This window comes from Rhagoletis pomonella, unplaced genomic scaffold (genome assembly GCF_013731165.1).
Source record: "Rhagoletis pomonella isolate Grant_MI unplaced genomic scaffold, Rhpom_1.0 Rhpom_scaffold_00002, whole genome shotgun sequence".
NCBI lineage: Eukaryota > Metazoa > Arthropoda > Insecta > Diptera > Tephritidae > Rhagoletis > Rhagoletis pomonella.
Genome location: NW_023458556.1, coordinates 75,008,134 through 75,021,093, shown reverse-complemented (window position 1 = coordinate 75,021,093; position 12,960 = coordinate 75,008,134). Strand labels below are relative to the sequence as shown.

Here is a 12,960-nt window from a genome sequence, read left to right as displayed (position 1 = left end):
ACCACTGCAAATGTCCGCACACTTGCTCTATTTCAAACTATTTTTCTTTACAAATTTATCGATAGCTTTAAAAATTTTGTCGCTAGTGGTGTAAGTCTCAAGTACTTCGCTCATCAAAAGTTCTTCTTCGATTTGCATTTCGAATGGGTACCTCACTAACACGAGAAGAACATTAAGTCCCACTGCGTCGGTATTTCGACAAGTTGCAAACTTTTTATAAGTTCGTTCTCGACTGCCTCTAAAATCGTGTTGAGCTCTTTCACAGTGTTATTGTGAAGTTTCAAAGAATAAGTAACATATACACGAGCGCGGAGCTGTTGCGCTTGTTACGAGAACAGCCCAGCCAGCAAAAAATCCAAAAATTAATCCGAAAACTGGAAGAAAAGTGGATGAAACGCGGACTAGGTCTACAAAGTACCGAAAATGTTTGTGAAAAGCGTACGTTTTCAGCTATTTTCTGTAAATTTTCTGATTCAATTTTTCGTTGACAAAACGTACTAGGGAACTACGCTTAAGAGCGAAATACACCACACAAGCGGCTTGATAAACCAAGCGAAACACCCCTATGGTGCAAGCCATTTGTGTTATGTATGGGGTTTGACGAGCCGCTGAAGGTAATTTTAATAAATTTAAAAACTTTTTGATTTTCTGGCGGCCATGTTCAAGTTTAATCAAACCGCTTGCGTTGTGTATGGAAAGTTTAAAGAATTTGCCCGCACCACTAGTATACTCCTGCCACTAGCGGCACCCCAGGCATACGCTACCCTGGGGTGCCGCGGCACCCACTTAGGGTAAGCCTGGTTTAAACACCGTTGTGTTCCAATTTGGAGAACCAATTCTTTTGGTTGTTTCAGAAATTGGAGGACTTGCTACGTTTTTTCGATTTTAGTTGTTTAGTTTTTGTAATTCATTTTTAATCCTGTCTTCTGTGACTGGATGAAAATTTCGAAAAAAATTCTGTTTTGAAAGTCGTGGGTGCCAGCAGAATTAGTTTAAGATCTTGTTATTTTGTTAAAAAGGTGCCCCGTTTTTTATAATAATTTGAATTATTGGAATCACGGACGATAAAGGTCTCAGATCTGCTTAGTTCCCCGGTGACTTCTTGGAAAGGTTCACCTGTAATGAATAGCTTGTAATTAGTTTTTTTATTAGTTAGCTCAGCTCGACTTTTCCTAGTTGCAGACAGTCACAATTAATTACTCACCGAGGGCGGTACCATAAGCCATCAAATCTGTTTTGTTGTTCCATTCCATGCGCTCAATGTGTTTTGATATTTTGAGGCGAATGAACGCAAATTTTCAACATATCGTGCCAACATAGATGCCAAGTCCCACTCCTCAATAGATGTAAAAATCCCCTTGAATTAATTCTTATTTAATTTGTGAACTTGGCTGTCAACTTTTTCTCATTCCATTTTATCTTTATTTCGATGCGGGCTAATTTTGACAATTTGCACAATATTAAAATAAATGTTTTTGTTTTCAAGCTGAAAGACTAATAAAAGGAAGCACGGAACTTAATTAAGCATAACAAGTTTTACGAGAAAAAAAAATAATTACATTTTTCTAAGAAAAAGTAGAAAAAAATTTGCGATGCATCCAGTTTTTTTCAACAGACCTTTAATAAATAATATTGGATAGTTACATAATTTTCGCTGGAAATACCTACTAAAAGAAGGTAGACGTAGGGGGGGCAGGCTCAACGTAGCATTTCCTCAGGCAAAAAATGTTGGTACAATTTTTTGTTTGCCAGATATACGTTTTATCAGTGCACTATATTCGCATTCGCAAAAGCTCCGCATTGATTATTGCGAGTGCGAAAGCGAATGCGAATGTTAAAATTTATGCGGAAGTTCCCCGGTTTCGAATCCGAATGCGAATATTCGCAACAACCCTGGTACATACATACATATTTATGGGTTTGTCCTTTTGCGTGAATGAAAAAAATGATACCAGAAATAACTACCTGTTTTAATGAGTTTTAAGTTTACAAAAATGTACTTTATAAATTTAAGTTTATTAATTAATATCGATGCATAAGTATATTTTTTGCTATATGTATAGACAATTTTCGGACATACTTTGTGTTCAAATATCTTTGAACATGGATACATATCTGCCTGAGTAATAACATTAAATATAGCAAGAACTTTTAAAAAAATATGTATACAGTACATAAATAATCACTTTTTTTCCCTCGGCAATATGTTCAAACATCTTTGAACATATATGCATACATACATATGTACATTTGCCAGGGTAATAAAACTGAACATAAAAAAAATACGTACAATAATACCTATTGACACACAGAAAATACAGTCCACTTTAGAATAGAAGATAAGTAAAATACATAAACATGAGAAATGAACAAAAACCCATAAATTCCCACCAAACAATTTGTGTTGCCAGCAATAAGAAAACGTGTCGCCCTCGGAAACAAATTTATTGCCGGTAATATTGCCATCGAATCGATTTCCTATTACCGGTCGCTCTAAAACGTCCGCCGAAGGCAACTCGTCTGGGCGAGTCGTTTTCTTATTACCTGAATGAGTCCGGAATTTTTCGGAATTTTTGAGAACTTTTTTTATTCAAAATTGACATGAACGAAGTGATGTTGCCGATTTGTCACCACAGCAATAAATCGGTGAGTCGCCAATTTGTTGCCATTGACGATTGTTGCCTATTTCTCATGTTTTGCATGGTGGGTTGTAACACATTTAACTGTCAATATTTTGTACACAACCGAAATAAGATATCAATCTCTTTTAATCTAATGTTCGCGCATACAGATGCATACACCCATACATGCATTAGAAAATGCATTGATATTATTTGCATGTATACATATAGCCGACGCAAATGCAAGCATTAAAATTAAAATTATGATAAGACCAAAGCGGTTGTTTGTAAATAGTACATACCAAAACAACATGTACATACACACACACACATACATATGTATTTACAATTAGTTAAGGAAAATATAATTAGAATTTGTATATAAAAGGAAAATATTTAATAAACAGATCAGAATCGTAAAGACTCTCACCTAACACCCTTCTTCTCTATTTTATTTTATATGCTTTACTTCCCCCCACCAGAGGTAACGGGTTAAGCATTTAACACACTTTATTCTTCTTTCCTTATTAAAGTTTTACTTCTCCCCGCCAGCGGTAAGGGGTAAAACTTTTAATATTGAAAGTACTAACCTCTTATTTTATTAGACTTTACTTCTCCCCAACAGAGGTAAGGGTTAGAGAATTTTAAAATAAGAGTATTTGTAGTTCAAGCATTGCTGAGAATTACTTGTTACCCCCCACCCGAGGTAAGGAACAAGTGAATCAGCTCTGCATCGAACACTTTGTATGGAAAAAATGGGTTACACCGTAAAAAAAAAATTCTAAAAATCAGCGGTACGTCCTAGCTACATCAAATTTCCACCTTATTATATTAAAATTTATTGGACTACAAAGCTGCGTACCAAATTTTATTCTAAAGATGCTGATTAAAAAATTAGAATGTTTTGTAAAATTTTGCAGAATTTTCACAACTTTTGCACAACATCTAAAATTTGGATTTGAATATGGATTTTGCTAAGTAATTAGCTATACTTTCATAAAAAAATATTAAACTAAACAGAAACTAAGCAAATCGTTCAATGTTATAATGAATTAAACAGTGTGTAAATATATAGCAAACATCTTAAAAGCATATATTTAGGAACGGAGTATTATTATTAAATATTTTAGTTACTAGAGTCCAGCGCAAGTGTATTTGCCGCATTTCGTTCAATAAGTACTCCTTGCATTGTACTCTACTCCCAACACATTGTTACTCTTTTTCCACATACATACACTACTTGGCGTTGAGAGAGTAAATACTTGACGTACTTGCTATTACTCCACCAAAGTACGTACTCTACTTTCTCTCATCGCGTACGAGAGATATTTGCTGCTGCCAAAAGGGAGTAGCAAATCTACTCTCTGTATACTTGTAGTACGGTAAGTACTTGCGTATTAAATTTCAATTCTGGTTGTTAGCCTACTAGTTGATATCGTTTGCAGCGCTGGTCAGTGAAATTGAAAGAGTAAAAATAGAATATGGAGATTGACGATGTAAGGAAATGTCTACAGCCTTATTTATAAAAAATAACGTAGATTTAGACAGTTGTTTAATGTGACATTTCCATAAAACTTTTGTATTCAAGCAGCTTTTTAAATCTGTGTATGTACTTAAATTTTTATGAAAGTATTATTTCTCGTCTCTCATTTTCTAGAAAACTATTTGTAGTCATTAACCAACAAATAAGTTGTCAAAAACAATAACTTAAGCAATGCTGCTATACGAAATAATATTATTAGTGGCAAATCAAAATTTTGAAAAGTGCCGATTTTCACATTCGATAGTTGGACATGGTAGCGACGAGATGTACGAGCATTTTTTTCTTAAGAGCTGCATACTGATTTAAGAAATTTTTTATAGAAGAAAATTTACTTTCCATTTATTGTGCGCAATTTTATATGAATTTTTAGTTTTTCTTGAGAGCCTTTACAAATAAAAAAAATTTCGGAATATGTACATATGTACATACATACGCAGCCATATAACTTGATTTCAAGAGAAACGAATTTTCATTTGGCTCGTTCAGAAGGCGCAACAGCTCAGTAACTGGTGCGATTGCACCTTCTGAACGCGTTGTTGCGTACTACTGATCAACTGAATAGTTGCGTGTTAGATGATCGTAATATTTTTCTGATCATTTGAGACAAAATGTTGGTGTGTACCTTTGAGAGTTGAATTTGACAGCTAATGTATGAAGTCGTTCAAAAGACGCATAACGATCACTGATTTTTGTTTAGCAACGGTTGCGCTCAACTGCTGCGCCTTCTGAACCTACCTATTGATAACTTTTTTTTTTGATAACACTGCGACAGCTCAAATTGGTATTGAGTAAAACCAAATGCAAGATAGAGTTTTTGAATTTCATTGAGTTTTTTTAATAAATACTAAAATTAGAAGTGTATGAATGGCGAAAGAAAAACTTTATCCGATTTTTTTAAATCGAAACTACATTTTTACATATGTACATACATATGTACATGCATACATAAATATATTTAATATGAAATTGAAATTTTCACATCAATTTGCGCTATCTTTAAACCCATGGTTTCAATTGTACGCATATCGTCAGGGTTTTCCCCACAACTTGGTTTTGCTGCAGTGAAGCGACAGAACAAGTGACGAGAAAAAATATATGCGGACACTTACATATATATGTATCTATGTACATACGTATCTATGTACATACGTATCTATGCACATACGTATCTATGCACATACGTATCTATGCACATACATACATATGTACTTAGGTATGTATATCAGCATTTTAGTTGAAAGTACCACAAATGCACGATCCAGAAAATTCTTCTATCATTCTTGCCACAAATGTATGTTTGCTTCGAAAATACTCAAGTACTACCAGTAGAGTACTCTACTGTCAAATACCTTTTACTCGCAGTAGTTGCGGAAGGCAAAGTAAATACTCTACGCGTCTTGCTATTGATCGGTAGTTTACGTACGCTTGCAGAAACTGGTTTATGCTTACTCACACTTGACCCGAACGATGAGAGTAAAGGAGGGAAAGTATTTGCGCGGCGATCGGATGTCTTGTTAGGCCCTTTAAATGGAATTGCGCGGGAGTCTATTAGTTACTTTATCATATCAGTAATATAAAATCGAATAAATTTGTTTGCGACTGCCGCCTAAAAAAAGCGGCTTTAAATTTAATATAAGCGGCGTTAGTCTTTTCGATCAGCTGTTTAGGCTAAGCCCAACACGTTGACTTCAGGTAGCGTAAAAATTTTCCGCTGGAAAAAATGGCGGAAAGTTACCAACTGTTGAGCTGAGCGGAACTATTAAATTGTGCGTTTCTTAGACAAATAGCCAACGGTAAGGCAACAGCTATGTCTTATGAACGCGCCCAATCACTTTTCCAATTAAGCAACTTTAGGTTGCTTTCCGTCACATATATGCCTGGCACATTTACTCAACTTTCCTTCTAATATTTCTCATAATAAACTAATATATATTGTTTATTTTACAATTTTGCGTGAGTGTTCGCAATTTGGTTATCATTTGTATGGAATTTTGCCACTTCTTCTTTGTCTGCTATTCGTACTGTTTCGTTCATTCGTTCCTTTTCTATCATTCTTGATACTACGGTGGAGATGCGCATCTATGCCACTTATAATGCGGGAGTGATGCGCATCGATTTCCTCATTGAACTAAAATTAAAAATTTGAATTGCTTTTATAGTAAATACACTTAGTATATGTGAGTATATTTGAATTCATTTTGTGAGTATTCATTTTTAACTACATTAAGTATAGAATTTACATTTACATTTAAATTGTTTTCACGTATTTTGAAAAGTAATAAAATTCATCAAACTGAATGAAAATTTGTCGTATGTAAAATTTTTCGTCACATGCAACAAAATGTTGACCGAGCAAACTTGAAAATACGACCAATTTTTACTGAATATCTTAGAGAATAATTGAGATATAGGAAAAATTATAACACCAATCGAAAAATATTAGTTTATAATATAAAACTGCGTTTTGAATGAACAATCCGTTAAAATGGCGCTTACGACAAACTTTTACCCAGGTAACGATGTGTATTTATCTAATGAGGAGAGCATTCTTAATTAAAAACTTGGTAAAAAATCTTTTTATATTAATTTATAATCGCTTAAATTCATTTCAATAAGTATTATATAAAATGATAATGCTCGATCTTGACTAATATGTTGACTTTATTAATGCAGTGAATTGAAGCCACATAGAATTGTACCTGTGATATCATTGAGATATTTGAAAAAATTATTTCAGTCATAATATTTTATTAAATATTTCATATAAAACATTTAATGGATAGATAATTTTATATATTTCAAGTTTCTAATAAAATTAGTCGCCTCATTTTTAAAACTTTGCAAAAAACGTACTTTAATTGGCGAAATTGTGATTTTTCGATTACAAAGTTTGGATTAAAATACCCCATAAACAAAGATATTCATCTTATATCAATTTACGTTATATTTTATTGAAACAACATATTTAAGCTATCGTTATGTATCAAATTTTCATTCATAAATTCGTTACATGATTTTTAATTAATTTAATTCATCTCAAAATTTCTCATACACAAATGCCAAATAGTACTGAATCCTACAAATTTTTAACTCATCTCTGCGCCTCGCTTCTCACAATTTTTATGGACTAACACTTAATAATAGCTATGTGTTTGAAAAAAACAAATTTCATATCAGTGCGTAAATACATAAATACAGTGTGTGTTATTAAATAAAGAAAGAAAAAAACAAGAATTTTTAAAAATATCTGATTCAGCTGCTGTTGCTAATGTTAGTTCTACGGTGGCCGCTTCTGCGATTGTCGCTGAAAAGAAAGTTGCTGCTAAAAAGGCAGCTAAACCCAAAAAAACCATCGGCTGCTCCCACCCATCCATCAACTCAACAAATGGTCGACGCATCCATTAAGAGTTTAAAGGAACGTGGCGGCTCATCACTTTTGGCAATTAAGTAATACATTAGTGCCACATATAAGTGCGATGCTCAAAAATTGGCACCATTCATCAAGCGTTATTTGAAATCTACAGTTTCCAGTGGAAAATTGATTCAAACCAAAGGAAAAGGTGCGTCTGGTTCATTCAAATTATCAGCTTCGGCCTCAAAATCCAGTGAGGGAAAAGTAAAGCCAAAAGCAGAGAAGGCCAAGGCCAAAAAGAAGACGGCTACTGGTGCAGCATCGAAGAAAAAGGCGCTAAGTGGTGCCAAAAAGGCGACTGGCGAGAAAAAGGTGAAGAAAGCCGTCGCTAGCAAGAAAACAGCTGAAAACAAGAAAAGTGAAAAAGCCAAGACGAAAGATGCATAAAAGACTGGTGCAGTAAAAGCAAAGCCAGCCAAAGCTAAATCAGCTGCCGCCAAACCAAAGGCGGCAAAAGCAAAATCGGCCGCTGCCAAACCAAAGAAAGCTGCCGCTAGTAAAAAACCAGCCGCAAAAAAAGCAACAGCTGCTAAGTAAATTTTTTTACGGAATCCATATTCCCGAAACAAACTTAAAAAGCCCTTTTCAGGGCTACAAAATCTTTTAGCAAAAAGATCAAAAAATACTTTGTTTACACAATCAGATATGTATATGAAAAAAAAAAATTAACCTAATGCACATATGTAAGTAAATAAATTAACATACATATGTAGAAAGGCATTTGGCATTTTTAACAAGTTTAAGCACATTTTCTTTAAATATCTTAGATTTTTGAATATTCCAAAGCACTAAAATTTGTATGCGTCGCTTCTTCAAAAAAAAATTAAAATGTCAAATGCCATTTTACATTTCATCATTTGGCACGTTTTTTTTAACATTTCGTATGCGTTCTGGAATGGAATACATTTTTGTGAACCTTCGATCGGTTTGTAAACCTCGCCACACACGTTGAAATCTCAACCGCTCGTTTCAATTTGTTGTACGTGTGTAGCCTGCTTTAGAGACAGATATCGGGACCCGCGGTACAATTCTGAAAAATGTCGGGATGGGCGGGTTCGGGACCTAAAAATCGAATTTCGGGATGGGCGGGATCGGGATTAAATATTTAGTCCTGTGCCCATCTCTAATACATATATACGTATATATATATATATATATTTGATTTGCGCTTATACACAGAAATTTTATACCTCTTTAATTAATATGTTGTGGCCCTGAGAAGGGCCGTTTTCTTTGTTTCACTGCATCTTGATTGGACAAATTATTTAGAGCGGGAGCACTCCATAATCCCGACTTTGAAGATCCCGACTAGACATAATCCAGACAATTTTTAAAAATCCAGACAGGACATAATACAGACATAACAAAATCCCGACCAAATAAAATACAGATAACACATTATTCAGACAAGACAAAATCCAGTCAAAAAAAAAATTACAATGCGTCCGGAAATGAAATTGATGACTTATGCTTAAATATAAACGGTTACCACTCCACATTTTTTCGCTTCTTCACTGCAAGGAGCCTAACCCTCTCGGCAACCATTTTACCACAAGGACGAAAGCTGCGTATTCTCGTCGATGGCAAACTAATTCCAACGGTGAATAACCGGAAAATTGTCAGATCTAGCTCTCGTTCCCGGCGCATACAATGAAGGACCAGGTCGAGCATTACGCACAGCACCCCAGGGACTGGGACTGTACAGACAGGCTATTAACGGTATTTACAAACTCCAGTCAAGTGAATGCCGTCATCAGTGCCAATCACCACCTGTGAACGAGAGTGGGCTTCAACTGCCACGAGATACCCCAACGAGATGGCCCAACTCGCCTCCCAACATCGAAAATGAGTGTCCAGCATGTGGAGATTCCCCCCTTGACACCAACCACCTCTTCACCCAATCCAACTCAACTAACATCCCCCCCTCTCCCTCTGGTTTACCTCATCGAAATATCAAATCTCCTGGTCCTACCGTTAGTTGAGCCTGCTGACAATTACGGGCTAAGTAAGCCCTTACAACAATAACAATAAATGTGTCTTTTATACATTATTTTTGAATGAAAACAGAAGACAATCATGACAAAAATCCCGACAAAATATAAAAATAATTAAAAAATCGCGCGATTTGGTCGTGTCTGGATAATGCCTTTCGGGATTCTGTATTTCGGTATTTTGTATATCGGGATTTCATTATACACCCATTTAGAGCTTCACTGACGGCGTGCTTGGCCAATTCACCAGGTAAAAGTAGACGTACGGCAGTCTGAATTTCGCGACTGGTGATGGTTGAACGTTTGTTGTAGTGGGCTAAACGTGATGCCTCACCAGCAATACGCTCAAAGATATCATTCACAAAACTGTTCATGATACTCATGGCCTTTGACGAAATGCTGGTATCAGGATGTACTTGCTTCAAAACCTTGTAGATGTAGATGGCATAGCTTTCCTTCCTCTTGCGCTTCTTCTTCTTGTCATTTTTGGTTAGTCCCCTTTCAGACACGTCAAGTCTTGAAAGCAATTTTTTTCGCATTCTCTTTTGATCTTTTCGTTGCTTCCCATTTAAAGAACCAAGGACTTGAATTCAATTAAAGTCCTTGGTTCTTTAAATGGGAAGCAACGAAAAGATCAAAAGAGACAAGAAAACTTGTAACGAATTGACAATACGGAGGTATCTGTACTCTTCCCCTCTCTTCTCACCTCCTTCGCCTACGAACGAGCAGACTTGAAAGCAAGACTTGACGTGTCTGAAAGGGGACTTATATTCTTCTAAGCCTTGCCGGGTTTCCTCGCTGCTTTTCCACTAGTTTTAGGCGGCATTTTTCAAATCACTTCACTTTTGAGTCACTCTATAACAAGGTTTGAAATGTGTACGCTTAAGTGCATTTTTTCCGACAATACATTCAGGCAACGCAACGATTCGGCGGAAAAGGCAAACACGAATTTAAATACATTGTAAAGGGGATGAATGATAGCCAAATGAAAAAGTATATAAGCAGCGCACTTTGAGTTTACTAGCATATACTGCTTGTGAGCATACTGTGAAGTGTTTTATTAGTGAAGTGAAAAATAAGAGAAAAATAACCAAAAATGTCTGGTCGTGGTAAAGGTGGCAAAGTTAAGGCCCTGTCTCCACAGGAATACACTGATGTCGTGATAACCATGTCACAAAATATATTTCCAATGGAGACCGCCTATTTCTCATGTGCTGCAATATATGTCAGCTCTTATTGCTTGACATCTATTGCAGGCAATTCGATAGTTTGACAGCCATATTTTCATTTGAAAGAAAGCGTGCTAGTGGTAACATCGATAAAATTTTGATATTAAATCAAAATAAAAATCTGTTCCGTATTGGATAATTTATGATTGCGTTTTAGGAAATTATTTAGCTAGTTTTTTTAAAGATTAAATGTTTTTAAACGCCGAAATTGAGAGAATGGTGTCTGGTGGCGTCATGCGGCAAAAGCTTATTTCAAGACATCAAAGTGCCCACACACAAAAACTTGCAATCACATTGCTCGTCAAACTGACAGTTGGTAGGCCATCGCTGTTCGCCTGTGGAGTTCTGCGGTAAGGGAAAGGCAAAGTCTCGTTCCAAGCGTGCTGGTCTTCAATTTCCCGTTGGTAGGGTTCGAAATTTCAGACTTTGGTATCGATACTGAGTACTCATTCTGGCATCGAGCTCATGGTATCGATACTCTAAAAGTATCATTAAAATACTAAAATTATTTTATTCCTCAATCGTATATCTAGTTATTTCCTGAAATTAAAACTACAGAAATTTAAAATATTTGATTTTCATTTCATTGCAGAACTTACTTTCACGTTAGAAGTAATTTTAACGTTAAATATACATACATACATAAATACATATATCGTCGTTTAAAGTACGAAACCGCGTATCGTCATTCCGCAAAAACCGCGTAACTGACATTGGCTGCCACAAATTGGATTTGCTCACACAAGCCCTTGGCTCAATCCTTATCCATTCGTCCTGAAATACACTAGCCAGAAATGCGATTGCTTTTTAAAAAAGGAAACCATTTTGAAATATGAGTGTTTTTACACCTAGAAAATAATTTCTACAACTTTACATACGCGGTTTTGCATTTTGCTGATACGCGGTATTGCATTTTGTTGATACGCGGTTTTGCACTTTAAACGACGATATATATATAAATACATATATATATACTTTCACGAATTCAAATTTTATGAAGAAATTTTTTTGTAAACTTTTTGGGTATGCATTTTTGTATCCTATTCAATTTTAGTATAATAATGTGGAAGTTTGAATTAACATGTCTATTCTGCACGTTACCGAAGATTTTGTAACCGGAAAATTGTATTACCAAAAAATGTTACCATTTCTTGTCACCGCGATTCTAGGTACGTTGGTAATGCAGTTAAAATATTCAGCAATTCAGCTATGAGGAATTGTGCAAATCCTGCATTGAATATTTCACGGGGCAATAATTTATTACCAGCTTATGAGATGGTTACAAGAGTATATAGAATGCGAAAAGGTTTAAAAATTGACAGGAACTTTATTTACCGGTTACAAACTTTTTAGTAACAGCGCAGAATAGACCTGTAAAAGTCAACGGTAGTAGGCTACACGTAAACTTGAATAGGTTACAAAACTGCATACCCAAAAAGTTTCTAAAAATTCTGCATTTTCGTGAACTTTGCGTAAGGTTTTATGGCCTTATTCATAAAAAATCAAAAATGTATATAAACTGAAAAATGTATGAAAATGTAATTTTATTAAGCTCTTTAAACCTACTTTATTTTTTATGAATAAGGCCATTCAACTTTAACTTATTTGGTTTATGCTATACAACAGACTAAGACAAAATTGAATGATAGTAATCCATACAAGCAAAGAAAATTGGGTTGCCAAAATTTAAAAAGTGTGTTTTTTAATAAGTATCCGATACTACGAGTACTTTGCAAAGTATCGAGTAAAATCACCAAATAAGGTATCGATTATCAAAGTACTCATTTGATAGTATCGTTAGAACTCTACCCGTTGGTCGTATTCATCGCTTGTTACGCAAAGGCAACTATGCTGAACGTGTTGGTGCCGGCGCTCCAGTTTATTTAGCTGCTGTTATGGAATATTTGGCGGCTGAAGTACTTGAATTGGCTGGTAATGCTGCTCGTGATAACAAAAAGACCAGAATCATTCCACGTCATTTACAATTGGCCATCCGCAATGATGAGGAATTGAATAAACTGCTGTCTGGTGTGACCATTGCTCAAGGTGGTGTTTTGCCAAACATTCAAGCTGTACTTTTGCCCAAGAAAACCGAAAAGAAAGCTTAAAGTGCACATTGCAGTAAATTTAAAAATTTCATCCACGCAACAAAACCGTCCTTTTC

General features: G+C 35.3%; 2 protein-coding genes and 1 pseudogene across 2 annotated transcripts in view; 2 read left to right on the top strand and 1 right to left on the bottom strand.

Annotated features, from left to right (window-relative positions):
• Positions 1 to 7,411: 7,411 nt before the first annotated feature.
• LOC118734727 lies at positions 7,412 to 7,978 on the top strand (annotated as a pseudogene).
• Positions 7,979 to 9,650: 1,672 nt separating this feature from the next.
• The window catches only part of LOC118754894 (histone H2B-like), a 10,630-nt gene continuing 7,320 nt past the window's right edge, over positions 9,651 to 12,960 (bottom strand). Inside the window, exon 2 of the mRNA XM_036489769.1 lies at positions 9,651 to 10,050. Coding sequence (XP_036345662.1) covers positions 9,651 to 10,050 — 400 coding nt within the window. The remainder of the gene's footprint in view (positions 10,051 to 12,960) is intronic.
• LOC118734380 (histone H2A-like) lies at positions 12,545 to 12,919 on the top strand (the record flags this gene model as incomplete). The annotated part of the gene is made up of 1 exon (XM_036464102.1): positions 12,545 to 12,919. A coding segment is annotated over one exon (360 nt), but the record flags the coding sequence as incomplete, so codon positions are not given.